At 33.0% G+C, this 14,778-nt stretch overlaps 1 protein-coding gene across 7 annotated transcripts in view; it reads left to right on the top strand.

Moving 5' to 3' along the window:
• slc12a7b (solute carrier family 12 member 7b) overlaps positions 1 to 14,778 on the top strand; it is a 58,932-nt gene that overhangs the window by 14,131 nt on the left and 30,023 nt on the right. For 2 of the 7 annotated variants that reach the window (XM_059525247.1, XM_059525242.1), the window contains exon 1: positions 1,201 to 1,489. The exons of 4 other annotated variants lie outside the window; for them this stretch is intronic. In XM_059525247.1, coding sequence (XP_059381230.1) covers positions 1,384 to 1,489 — 106 coding nt within the window. In that variant the 5' untranslated portion in view covers positions 1,201 to 1,383. Of the gene's footprint in view, positions 1 to 1,200; positions 1,490 to 11,382; positions 11,520 to 14,778 lie in introns of those variants that run through there. One more of the 7 variants, XM_059525245.1, reaches the window with a different exon arrangement.

Genomic DNA, 14,778 nt, shown 5'->3' with positions numbered 1-14,778 from the left:
AAGTTTTTCTGTCCCAGGATAATATGCAGTCATGTGTAGTTTTTGCCGTTTCATTTAGTACCACGATTGCTGCGGAAATAACACACTTCACATGCTTTTTGGTCATAAATGGTTTTGCAGACATTTTACATTTGAAGTATGATTTATGCTACTTTTCAATTTTTTTTTTTACTTTTATTCAACAAGAATTTATATTTCAAATGTATGCTGTTCTTTTGAACTTTCTATTCATTTTCACAATCCAGAAAAATAAAATGAATCCAGAAAAATATTCTACAGCACAACTGTTTTCAACATTGATAATAATCAGAAATGTTTGAGCACTAAATCATCATATTTTCATGATTTGTGAAGATCATGTGACACTGAAGACTGGAGTAATGATGATGAAAATACAGCTGCGCTTCACAGAAATAAATTACATTTTAAGAATATATTGTTATAGAAAGAAATTTATTGTAACAATATTTCACAATTTTACAATTTTTACTGTATTTTGATTCGAATAAATGCAGCATTGGTGAGCATAAGAGACTTCTTTCAAAAACAATATTTTTCTCAAAAAGGATTTTCAGTGATAAAGATTTTAAATATTAATTCCTTATATTGCTTTCTAAACTGAGGTTTGGATGGAAATGCAGGGGATTAGTGAGTTGATAAAAAAAATTATAATTTTATTTAATCATGAAAATGTAAATGAAGATAAATAATTTACAATCAAATTAAATATTTACTAAAAAGATAAAATATAAAATAAAAATAGCCTGCATGTCATTTGAACATTAACCGACATTGGAGAACCATGAATATGCGAATATGGTATTAAATTGTTTAAATGTTGAATTTTTGTTATATTTTTAGGAATTTTTTTTTAGGTTTTTTTAAATAGTTTTTATTATTTTTTAAAAATTCTGTTGTACTTATTTTACAGTTTTAGTTAAAAATGAAAAAATTTTCTTGGCATATATTTCTTTATATATATATATTTCGGTTAACATTTATTTTCCTTCAAGTATAACAAATCAGATTTTAGTTGTTTTAGTTTTGTTAAGTGATAATAACCCTGTTGACCCCGGAGGAAGTTTCTAGAAGAGGTTTGTAATCAATAGCTTCCTTTATCTGGTGTGTTGTTGTGTCTGTGGAGGTTCACTCTGCTGCAGGCGAGAAAGGAGACGCTGCTGTGTGGGTTAAGGACGGCCCCCTGGGCGGGGCTTCCCTGCTTCCTTATATGGAGGCAGGCTGGTCACATGGTCGAGCCGGTGTCAAAGAGATAGGAGTAAAACTGAGAACTCTGAAGCACTCAAGAAGCCAGCGCAGAGGACGAGAGGCAGAGCGTGAGACAGACAGATAAGGAGAACCACAGACGCCTCACATGGTGAGAAAATGCCCACCAACTTCACCGTGGTCCCCGTGGATGATGGCAGAAAGTCCTCTCAGGAACACTCGGACGACAACAACGTCCTGAAGGAGGAGGATGAAGAAACCATAGGTGAGATGTTCCCTCTGAGACTGAATCCAAACAGCTCAGCTGGATCTGGAGTAACGTGCTGCTTCAGGTTAACTGAGCGGGTCACTGTCCAGAGTTTGTTTGTCTTTCTCTCTCTCTGCGCAGAGCGAACACGCCTTCTCTTTTCCTCTTTTCACATGGGCGAGAGAAGCATGTGCTGAAGACAAGCTCATGTGATGTTGTTCAGGATCGTTTCCTGCATCTTTTGTCATGTCATGATCTTTGTGTTGGTCATTTAATGCTTCTTTTAGTGCACGTCATCGCTGGAGTCCATATTTGTGCATTTATTGCATAAACGTTGACAGGAAACAGAGTATCTCTTATTTCTACGTTCAGTTTAACAGCATCTTTCTTGTGCCAAATAAAGAAGCGTGATATATTGAATACATTTTGCTGGCAACATCAATGCTACAATATTCAAATGCACTTTTACAGTTTTCTAAAAGATTAAATAATTAGACTAGATTTGTGATCTTTGTCTTTTGAGAACAGTAGGATAGACATGATAATTACTTGTTTCATAATCAATATTTGTGTTAAAATTTACTCTAATTTTTGCGAGTAAAAAAAATTAATCACTATAATACTCATTAAAATAAGTTTCCTGACTTGTGAGCCTTTTGTTTTGAGAGCAGTAAGATAAAAAGTTAGTAAAAGCCTTTTTATATTAAACATTCAAGATAAAAAGCATCATCATGAATAGTGTAATTTTGATGCACTTAATTATTTGGATGCTAAGTTTTCTGAAAGACTTTATTATTGCACTAATTTTGTATTTCTTCTCTCTTAAGGACATTAGGATTGAAATGTTTTTAGTAATTTAATACTCAAAGTTCAGTCAAAGTCCTAAGCAGTAGGATTCATTAATGTGAATCAATTTCAGTGAATCGAGTCTCTGATTCTGTGAATCATTTGCATTGTCAATCTGAAGTGTTTCCTGTGACACTTTACTTTTATTTTTTTTTAAAAAAACAAACAAAGTTAAAATGCTTTTGTAAATAAAGTACGTTTTTATTTATATAATAACACATATATAATATTATCCTTTTATTTATCCATGTATTATTTATTCTTTTGTTCATTTAATGAAAAACCGTGTTAAATACAAGCATGGATTTTCTTAAACTAGTTATTTACAGTATTTTACTTAATGCATTGAAGATTTTAAATATATTTACTTACATGTAGGTTGAAATTATGGTTGATTTCTTTCCAGTTTTTACTAGCACTAGTATCACTCTCTGAGTTATAAAGTGCATTATGCTGTGTAATCTTCAGAAACTGACCCTCATTACATGATGCACCGGCCGATGGCTTTTCTCCTGCTAATTGCTACCCTGGGTTACAATTACGGCCCAAATTTTACAGACTCAGTAGAGCAGCTAAACTCATATTAAGTGTTATGTAAGCGGGCAGTTTTCAGTGTTGTGCAACGGCTGTTTTTTTTCTCTGTCTCTCCTGCGAGATGAACATGGACTCAGATTCCAGTCAATGCTATTGATTTGTCATGTTGCTTGCTTCCTGTTGGTTCCCGCCGGTGGGAGTTTAAGACCCCACCCTTCACATTCACCCAAATCTCTGGAGCTGCTCTTTGTCTGTATATCTTTTGGGACATTACAGAGGAAAGTCACAGCTCACGGTGTTCACACAGAGCTGATTTAGGCCCTAACTACAAGAGGCTTCTTCTAGATAAGGACTCTCTCACTCCGTGCGTTTCTGCCTGATTGCATATTACTAGGATACAGCGCAGCAGCCGACATCTGCATCCAATTATTCCAGATCTCCACCCATGAAAAAGCCAACCTGAAATTGAATAACAGTGTAACTGTAAACCCTCTCAGCGTGTGCTTTATCTACTCAAAGCTTTCAGCTCAGAGAGAACAAATATAGTTCTATGGACTTGCATTGTTGGATTAAGTTTTATTAAACATAATTTTAGGTGTAGCATATGAAATACTGCGGAAAACACTAAGTGTGATGTTAATTAAACTGAAATCAGCAGGTTTGGTTCACATTTGTCTCAGTTTTCTGCTGATTCTATGTTGAAAAGCAAGATGATTATTAAAAACATTCACGTCCTAAACAGCAGCTTGTGCGTATGATAACCATTGTTAGTGGCTCTAAAATATCATTTTTGATGATGCCAGGGCAGTGAATCACAATTCCACCCTGTGTTGAAAACCTCTTTATTTATTAGTAAGTGCATACTTAAGGTTAGCAGCATCAACTTTTGCAGGACATGCATTTTTAATGCTGTGCAAACACAGATGTTTTGTCTCTAAGTGGAGTAGGCAGTGTTTGTTTAATGCACAGGAAGGATTTTGAAAGTATGCATGGAAAATAATGAATTTCTACATGGATATGAAGTGGTTTGTGGTTCGATGATCTCATTTCTAAAGGTCAGTTCTCATGCATGGTGTGTGTAATGAGGGAGAATTCAAGTGTGTGTGTGTTACCGGTTGGTTACGAAACCACGACTGCTTAGAAATGAAAGACAGGAATTCATGCTTTCTGAAGAGATGAGTGTTTTAGATTGAATATGGCAATGATTTGAAACGTTTAAGGAACTTCAGGTCACTTGAAGATTGATGCAAAATCTTTGTCTCATTGTAAAAAAAACTATTTGTAAAGTATTTAATTAATTGGATCATGTAATGTTTTATAATAATATAGTTATTTTTGCTAGAAAAGCAAACAAAAATGTTTTATAAATTAAAGAAAAAATACATTTTTGGGGGGGGGGGAATTTTTATTATTCAAAAAAGCAAAAACAGCTTCACGTTTTGAAACATTTGAGTTCAAAACAAAAGACTCAAAATACTAAAACTAATGTTGTTAAGACTCTAAATTCTCATGTTTTTTTTTTTTTTTTTGGACATTGTCAACAATTCAGTTATACTTTATGCCTATAATAACCTTAAAAATGTAACACGTTTTTCTTTTTGGACATGCCCACTCATATTTTCATAATTCTTCATGTTTCTTCAGCCGTTTTAACATTTAATTAATAAATAATAAATAAATAAGAAGATCTTACAGCTGACGATAACAATGCAAATGTCTATCACCATAGAAAACTTTTATTTACATTTTATTTTGATTAATTAAGTCTAAAATCATTGCAAAAACAGCTATACATTATGAAACACTTGAGATGGAAACAAATTCTGATTGGACGAGCTGTATTGCATGGAAATTGGGACCAATTGAATTCCACATTGTGTTTACACTTAAAAAAAAAACAAGTTTCCTTAAATTAAATTGTTTGTGACACATCTCGTAGTGTATTTTTCTAATACTGTTTCTTCTGTCCTTTTCCCGTGTAAATAATGTAAAACAGTCCTAACCACTGACATCCATGCAAATATATCTACCACATGTAACATTTTGTGAATGTTACAAAGCATCAGACACATCTGTACCAGCTGAACTAATGTGTTAAAGACAGTGTTATTAATCAAACGAAGTCTCTGTTGTGAGCTTCATTAGCAGTCCTACATATTCACTGCTGTTTGTGTCTTTCAGTATCCGTGTATCAGAGAGAGCACAAGACTCGTTCGTACTTCTAGGGTGTTTTGTAGTTTTTGACGTCATGGTCTGCAGGCCTCCTCTCTGTCACTGTAACTGTAACCAGATGTGCAGTATGGAGAAACCCTGCAGTGAGTTTGTGTCCGTGTTCACACCCTCTTTACACAACATCAGCCACATCAGTGCATAAGACAAACCCTAACGCCCTACATTCCTCTGCATACATCAGGTTTCCTTCTGATTACATAATCACAGCAAAGACTTTATTGTCCTTACACATCCATGTGTGTTACCCAAACGTCTCATTATTTACTCACTGCCATGTTATTTCAACCCTGAATGCTGTTTCAGCAGAAAAAAATAGTAGTAATTTCTCTCTTGGACATTTTCTGTTAAGTTTACAGACATTTCGTTCAACAAAATGCAATACATCATTTAAAATATTGGTAAAACACCTGTGAAAAATCAGTAAAATAAATTCATAATAACACTGTACCTGGCCTTATTTTACAGATGTTTTATGTACAAAATTGCTGAAGGTATTAAATGAACAAATATCAAAAAAAGTTTATGTAAACAAACAAAAAAGGACTTATGTTATTTTGCTTCTTTAGTAAATGGATCTTGATTTAAGTTTTTTTTTGTGCTGAAAAACAAGACAAAAATACTGAGGAAGAAAATCATTTGTTGTTTATGATATGGAGCCATATTTTTTGTGTGTTTACCAGAAAAAGTTAAATTCTGTGTGGATTTGGAATAAGAAGGCTGCAGTGTTATTGTAGTATTTTTTTATACTATTATAGTTTGATTCATATTTTAGAATTAGTTTTTATTTTAATATTTTCTAGTTTGAGTAATTTTGTTATTTATTAGTAATTAATTGAGTAATTATTAGTTCATTTTAAATATTTATATTTAGGTTTCATTTAAGTTTTATTTATATTTTATTTTTTTCCAGTTAGTAATTTTAGTGCTTCAACTTAAACTATTTGAAAATTAGAACTAATGTAATTGTTTTTTCCTCTAATATCTATATTTCATTTCATTTCAATGAACAGACACGTCTTAATAACTTTAGTTAATGTTAATAACACTGCATAAAGTGTTGAAATGAAATGCATGGGAGACACCCACAAGAGATGATCCGAATCCCTCGTACAGTTTGTTTCAGGTTTGTTGAGCACATATTTCGTCTTTCTGTTGTCATTCAGAAGCTTGTACTTCCTGTTTCCTGTCAGGCCGGTCCTGGCCTCCATGTGCTGTGGCTGATAAGAGTCTGTGTGTGTTTCCACTGACCCGCCGGCTCCACGTCCTCTGACACACACTTTCTCTTTCCCAGCTTCAGTTCCTCCAGAGAGCTGCTTGCTAGCCAAACTTTAATTTTTACAGCCTAAAAGTCTGAGAAGGCCGTGGCCAAACATTTAGTATTCTCCTTCAGCAGGTTGGCAGCTTCCTCAGAAGCCAACGGCCTGAAATAACCTTCAAGTCATGAGCATTTAAAGCAGATAACAGTGCACAATCAGCCTTATAAATGTAGTGCCTGTGCTAATAATAAAACGCACTGAACGTCTCGTTGCCTTGTAAGGGTCTGAAAGTTTTACAGGCCTGGCTCTGCTCAGGGTTCATTTCATTGGGTCTCTTCTTGTTCATATATTGGTCACATGACTCACATCAGTGTTCAGTCAAGTCAAACTGCTCAGAATGCTTAGAAATGTTTGTCAATGTATATTTATGTGAATGATTTCTGGCTCTCTTTCTAATAAACGGGTCCATGCAGCAAATGGGAATAGAACAAGGTTAGCTCTAAATAGAAAGGAAAACAGAGTTTTATAATAAAGGATCTATCATATGATGCAAATTATGCATGAGCAACATTCTAGATGAAATAAAGGGAAGGAGAAAATAAAATATTAACAGAAGTACTTCCACTCTACACAAACAGCAACTCTGAAACAAAGAACATCAACCACAGAAAAGGGTAGTTAACAATTACGTAATGACAGTTAAATAAAGTTCAGTAAATAAAAGGCCTATAGTTTTAATTAATTGTTTTTTTTTTTTTGTCAAGTTTTTTGTGGTTTTAATTATGTTATAGTTATTATACATAACAAAAACTAACAAAAACTATTTTTGTTACCTAAAACTTCAATTGAAATAAAATGTAAAAAAAAGTTGTCAAAACAACATTTCTCATTTTCATTTATCTTGATAATAACTAAAAAATAATAACATAATACAACTGAAAATTTTTAATGAATAAAGAAATACAAATTTGAATTGACTAAAATCAAAAAGAAAACTATATATCTAAGAAATTAAAAACTTGATGCATAAAAATAAAAAATAAAAACTTTGGCAATTAGATGAAAAAGGTAATTTATTAGATGTTTATTAAAGTTTAGTGAACTGTAAAACCCCGGTTCACTGATTTATTCTCTAGGCTTGCTTTTTCTAGGCGTGCCTTTATTAAATAACTTGGCAAGGCAAGTTATGTGTATTTCATACACACCGGTAACTGAAAGTGCTTTACATTAAAAGCATTTAAAATAATCGTAATGCACAAGAAAAAAGAAGTAAAAGTTGGTTTAAAGTTTGTTCTGGAACACAGACCTTCATGCAAAACAGCACTTAGTCCTGCTCTGTCAGGTCTATACTGAAGTCTTTAATAGGCGGTCATGCAGAGCTGCAATGTGATTTCTGGACCTGGACACACTGAAAACAGCAAACTAAATCACTTCAGCCAATCTGTGCATGACATTCTTTGTGATTTTGCCTTCTCTGGCAGTAGCTGCTCTCCTCTTAAACATGGGTTTAATCTGTGCTTGTTATTCCCGCTGCGCTGATTCACTGCTGCCATTGCATCAAGATGAAGTTCCTCTTCAGTTTAACAGCTCTGGCTGACGCACAGAAATCACCGTCTGGAAACACAGCTGCTGGAGCCCATTAGAAACTCAATTAGAGAACTTAACGAACAGACATGTTTGCAGACATATTCAAGGAAAACATTGACTAATGCAGAACCAAAACTTGTTTTTAAACATGGAATGTCATTTTGCATTTTTATTGTTTTTTTTCAGTGCACTGTATATGTATACTTTACACCTCGGTGTTACAGTTGGGTATTTGCTAGTGTAGGAATAAAGGGCTCGAGGAGGGTCTTGATCAAATGAGGAGTTTACTGAACATCGAAGGAGAATAACAGATAATATACAACACATTAACATCAATACCTTAACTTACAATAATCACGGACAAGGAAGAACTGAACAGACAGGGTATTTAAGCACGCAGGAGGTAATGAGGGAACTGGAGACAGGTGGGGAATAATCAATTAACAAAACAAGAACAGGATGAAGACCAAATAAGGAAACAGAGAGTTCATAAACGTAACACTCGGCAGTAGTGTGAGTAGTATGCAATGTGAACACAGTCATTGTTCAGGTAACAGTAGGACAGACTGATTTAAAGCTCATCCATCATTGTCAGTGACTCACTGACCCCCTCTGCTGGAGAAACTCTAAACAGATTTTTTTTCAGTGTTGCATGAAATAACATCCATGTGTCTTGGTGCTTTATTTTCTGTAGGTCAGAGCAAATACGCGTGATATGAAGAGTTTTTTTGTGATATGAAGAGTTTGAGTTGTCAGACAGAATTAAAAACCTCAGCATTGGGCTTTAGGCTACTTTTATTTTGTCATGTGATTATTAAAAAAAATGACAAGATTTAAATCAGTCTTGATCCTCCTAACAGAGTCAGATTCTATATAATGATAATAATAATAATAATAATAATAATAATAATGATAATATGGCAAAATATGAATATTGACTATAATTGTAAGTATTAAAAGTAATGCTAAAATTAGCATTTTTTGTTATTATGTTTATTATTATTATAATAAATATGTATTATATATATAATATATGTATATATATAATATTTTATTATTATTATTATTGCTATATTAACAATAATAACAATTCAAATATTTGTATTATTTATATTTAATATTTATTATCAAATATCATTCATAAAAATATGTCATAACATTAAGATAAAATAATAATAATATAAAAATGTACAAAAGTAAATCATAGGAAAATGATAAAATATTGCCAAAGAACCAAGTTATTAAAATTAAATATGAAATTTTGAAATTATTTAATTATAAATATAAATTTGATCATTATTATTAGTATTTCTTGTTTGCCACCATTATTTGTTGTGGTAATAATAATACTTTTTTAATAAAAAAAAATCACATTTATAAACTTATAATAATAATACCAAGTTTTTATATTAAATATTAAAAATTATTACTACTAGTTTTTATTATTTGCTTTTATTATTTATAATTGTAAATGCTATAATAATAATAATAATAATAATAGCACATTTTATTAAAAAAAATATAATTTGTAACATAATTAATAACCAGATATTATAATCAATAATACTACAAAAGAATATGACTACTGTGGGTGAATGAATACAGATTTTATTTCTACATACAGTATATAGATGACCATATAGCTGATATAATAATCAAACAGAAGTGATCAGTTTTTGTGTGTGGATGCAGTACCTGATGAAGTGCAGCGGTTCACACTCATGAAGCTGAAGTCACACTGAGGTCTGTGTGTTAAATGAGTTTCTTGAGTGTGTGAGATCACTGAAGCCCACGCAATCCCAGCATGCTCTGTTACGTAACACGCTCCTGTACCTGAAGGCTTTAACGGCTTACAGCGTCGCTGATGACGCTCCACCAACCCACAGAAACATCTGATATTTTAACATCGTAAAAATAAAGCCAGTGTCTATAACTTTTCTCACACATATTGTGAGGATTTCCACTTCTTGTCCACTGTTTGTATTTAAACCTAGGGTTTAGTGTCTGTTTCTTAAGTACACTTCACACACTGATAACCTGCAAGTCCTCCCTCGTGTTTAGGTCTGTTTTTAGGTCCGAGTTGTAAATGAAGAGTTCCTTCCTTCCTCAGGTCCTGCTACGCTTTCTAAACAGGACAGGATTTGGTTAATCTGGTTAAGTGATTACTAGCTAGTTCACATACTGATGAAGAGACGCTAGATGAGCAGCAATGAATACAGCACTCGTAAAGTGAGTTCCTGCAATAAAGCAGTAATCTGTCATCTGTTGTGTGTGTGTGTGTGTGTGTGTGTATACATGCACATTGTATATTTATACACATTTTTACATAAATATATAATAAACTTTCATATATTATAACCATTTAACATAAGCTTTTTAAGGCAAAAATGTGAACTTAAAGGATGAAAAATATTGTTTATGATAAAAAAATGCATTTTGCAATTTAATTTTAAATAAATGTATTACAAATAAATGTTAATTTAAAAAATAATGTGTTTACTATAATATAAAATATAGAAATATTATTATAAATTTTTATCAAAATATTGTTTATGTAATGTATGTTTATAATTTATAATGGAAATGCTAAGCATTTTTTTCTAAGCTATGCAATTTCATTACTAATTAAATATGTTAAATAAATGCATTATAAATAAATACATTATATAAATTAATGATTTAAAAAATTATATGATATATGAATTACAATGCGAGTAGTGTAACAATATAAAATGTATTTAATGTATATGTATAATTTACAATGGAAATGCTATGCATTTTTTGCTATGCTATGCAATTTAATTACTAATTAAATATATTAAATAAATGCATTGTAAATAAATACATTATATAAATGTATTATTTAAATAATATGTGATATATTAATAACAATACGAGTAGTAGTACAATTATTATTATTATTTATGATTAACAGTTTTTGACATGGCGACCCAACACAGTACCAAAGTGTCTCATTATTGTTTCGGGTGCATTTTCAATCATACTGACGGCATCTTTAGTGTGGTGACACGCCGTCTCTCTCTCTCTCTCTCTCTCTCTCTCTCTCTCTCTGTCACCTCCATCAATCACTTTCCCACCTTTATATCTCTTTATCCCTCCCTCTCTCCCTCTGTCTCTCTCTCTCTCTCTCTCTCTCTCTCTCTCTCTCTCTCTCTCTCTCTCTCTCTCTCTCTCTCTCTGTCACCTCCATCAATCACTTTCCTACCTTTATATCTCTTTATCCCTCCCTCTCTCCCTCTGTCTCTCTCTCTCTCTCTCTCTCTCTCTCTAGGTCTCTCTCTGCCCCCCCCTCTCTCCCTCTCTCCCCCCCCCCTCTCTCCCTCTCTCCCGCCCCCCCCCTCTCTCTCTCTCTCCCCCCCCCCCCCCCCCTCCCCCCCATCGCTCGCCCCTCCCCGCGTCCGTCTGAGTGGTTTAGATCAGGGATCAAGCGCTCAGGGACTGATGTCTCTGGTGTTTTATTGGCAGCGTCACAGCGCTGATCATCAGAGCACAGATAGTTGAGACCCTGGTCAGACCCATCTCACCCTCTCTCTCCGTCAGCATGGAGCCGGGCTCGAGCTCCTGTCTGCGGGGTAAGTGTTCGGCGTCCTGCAGTCGTGGATGTTCGTAGTGCTTCAGTACTTCAGTTGTCGTTTTAAGCGGTGTTTGCGATCGTCTGTGTTGAGCTGGATCTCGTATAGCTTCAACAAATCTACGACTGCACTTCTGGATCATCTCAGGAGGCTGCCGTTTTAATTTTGTCAACCAGAATAACCTTTACTTTTTAAAAGATGTGACTAGTTGCGGTTTGCATTGCGTTTTAGTCAGCCAAGAATACAACTTCTCTAAAGCAACCAGTGGCGTTAAGCTTGTCTTCATTCTTACTTCACTAGATGTGGAACATCACAGGTATCTAAAATGAGATCGTTTTCCATTTTAATGTTGTCAACTGTAGCATAAGCAAATCTAAACCGACTTTAAGTGACGTTTTGAAGGATGTGGCTAGTTGAATTGAACTAGTTGTTGTTCTTACTTTAGTAAATGAGGAATTGCAGTTCTGGGACTTGATAATTATAGCTAGAATTAGATATTTTGGCATTTTAATGTCATCAACCAGAATATAATCCGTTTTACTGTTGTCAACCAGAGCATAAGCATGTCTAAACCGACTTTAAGTGATGTTTTTGAAGAATGTGGCTAGTTGCATTGAATAAGTCATAGTTCATACTTTATTAGAAATGTGAACTTGCTGTTTTGCGATTTCCAAATAATCTAGAATGAGATAGTTTTCCATTTTAATATTCTCAGCCTAAAACCTTGTCTAAACGGACTTGAAGCGATGTTGTGAATGATGTGACTAGTTGCATTGAGCTAGTCTTTGTTTTTACTTTAGTAGATGTTTATTTTGCATTTTTAACTTTAATTATATAAGCTAGTCTTAGTTCTTGGTTATACTTTAAGTTTTAATACATAAAAACATACTTAGAAGCTTTCTAGAATATATTTTGCTATTTAAATGTTGATGATCAGAATATTGTAAACTGACTTTGAGGGACATTTTGCAGGGGTTTATTAATTGCATAATCAGCTAGAATAAGATATTTTAATGTCGTCATTCAGAATTGTACCACAAATTATCACTTAAGCTCACTTAAAAGTGATCATTTGAACTAGTGACAAGTTGCTTTTTAGACATTAAAGTTACTTTCTGGAACAAATATATCTTTGGGTATAAATGTTACAAAACAGAATATAAATAATGAAGTTTAATACATTTCTGGAACTTCTCAAATATAAGATGCGAGTCAGAAAATAACCTCAACATATTTTCTAAACTGACTTTTTTAAGGTTCAAAATCGAACAACAGTTGCGAACAACATTTATAATAAATAATTTATATAATTTTGTAACCTTCCCTTGTTTTAGGGATGTTAATCTATTTATTTATTTATTGCTGGATAGCCATTCAAACATCTACAGTTTTTCAAATATCCATCCGTTTATTCATCGATTCATTTCTACTTTCTGTTTTGCTCACTCATTGATTGATTGATTGATTGATTCTTTTTGACGATCTGAATCTAGTGAACTGAGTTCAAGAGTCATTTTAAAGCAGCAGCGTTCCTATCATCAGTTGTAGAGCGTGTTTATTAACTCTGTCTGACTTTGGGTCTTCTAATAGTTTGACATCCGTGTTGGATAACGGGATTGGAGTGACTCTTTCTGCCAGTGTCTCTTGCTCAGTCAGCCGGTGTAAAACAAGCTCTCGTAGTCCGCTTACAGATCAAAACCAGAGAGAGCTTAGCTGATATAAATAGAGGATGTGGCCATTTATTACCATAGAGACTGTGATTCACGGTCCCTGGTAATGCCCTGCTTTACCTGACATGTTAATTGCAACCTTTCTTGTGACAATTGTTTCGTGCGTCTTTTGTAAAAGAGTCATGAAGAAGGTTTTAGTTTCATTGTTGGAAACTCCAACTGTTATGTATCTGGAAAGGAAGCTATTAACATGAATTCTTAATGTGTGTATTAAGGGTATATCAGAGGTGTGTGTGTAGCTGTTGCATGACCTCCCTGCGCTGAATCTCAGGTTCACTGATGTTGAATACAGAAATCCTCAGCTGTGTCGTCTCAGTGAGTCTGTAATCGAAGGACTGATGAACTCAAGGGCTTGACGGTCAGCTCAGATCCACGTCAGCGCTGTCCTGAGAAGACGTTTGTGACGCACTGGTGGGTTATTATGAGGGGTTCATGCAGGTGTTTTGTTTTATTATATTTCCTTTAAAAATTTTGATTCTATTTACTATTCTACTCATTTTGTTCTGTTTTTTTTTTTTTTTTTTATGTGACATTTTACTTATTTTGATTTTGTTTTATGCTGTATTTTTTTTTTTATTGCTAATTTTTCATTTGGTTTTATTTATTATTTTATTTAATTTATTCTGTTTTTTTATTTAACTTAATTTTATTTATTTGGTTTTATTTCATTCAGTTTTACTTTTTATTCTGTTTTGTTTCAAACTTTTATTTTATTTCTAATTTTTCTATTTTGTTTTATTTCTAATTTTATTTTACTCCGTTTTTATTTTATTTGACTTCATTTTATTTTATTTATTTTGTTTTATTTTATTTTATTCAGCTTTACTTATTTTGCTTTGTTTTATACTGTTATTTTATTCTATTCTTCTTATTTCTTTTGTTTTATACTTTCATTTTATTTTATTTGTAATTTTTCATTCTGTTTTATTTCTTATTTTGTTTTTATTTTATTTTACTTAATTTCATCGTTTAATTATTTTTTTATTGCATTTAATCTTTTATTTTATTTAATTGTTTAGTTTAATTTTATTTTGTATTTTATTTTATATTTCATATGAAAAATGTGACTCAGATCACCTCAAGATTTCTTTTGTTTTTATCTGTTTTATATCCAGCAGGTGAAAAGGGTTAAGCTGATCATGTGTTAAATTAACAAGAGAGATGAATGTTTCCTTAAATCATGTCTCTACTGCTGCAGAACAACTTAAATTTTTATTTGTGGCATTAAAGGCATGCTTTTGGCCATCTATGATGTTGTCACTTTTATTAGGATCACTTGATAATCCATCATTGTTGTCACATTGTTGTGGAGTATCTCTGGATGAAGGGAGTGCATTGTGCAGCATTTGAACAGTTGAATGAAGGGCTGTGACGTCTGCAGTCATATAAGCATATCTGTAATCTAGGTCATTCTGATGAAAGTGGATCAGGTCTCGTGAGATTTAACATTACTGTATCAAGGGTCTGTAGATGCACATGTGACTGTGAACAGAATATAATACGTATATTTCAAAGCGAAACCATTCACA

This window comes from Carassius carassius, chromosome 35, assembly GCF_963082965.1.
Source record: "Carassius carassius chromosome 35, fCarCar2.1, whole genome shotgun sequence".
In the NCBI taxonomy this organism is placed as follows: Eukaryota; Metazoa; Chordata; class Actinopteri; order Cypriniformes; family Cyprinidae; genus Carassius; species Carassius carassius.
The sequence above is the reverse complement of the archived record's forward strand: the minus strand, read 5'-3'. Positions and strand labels throughout refer to the sequence as shown.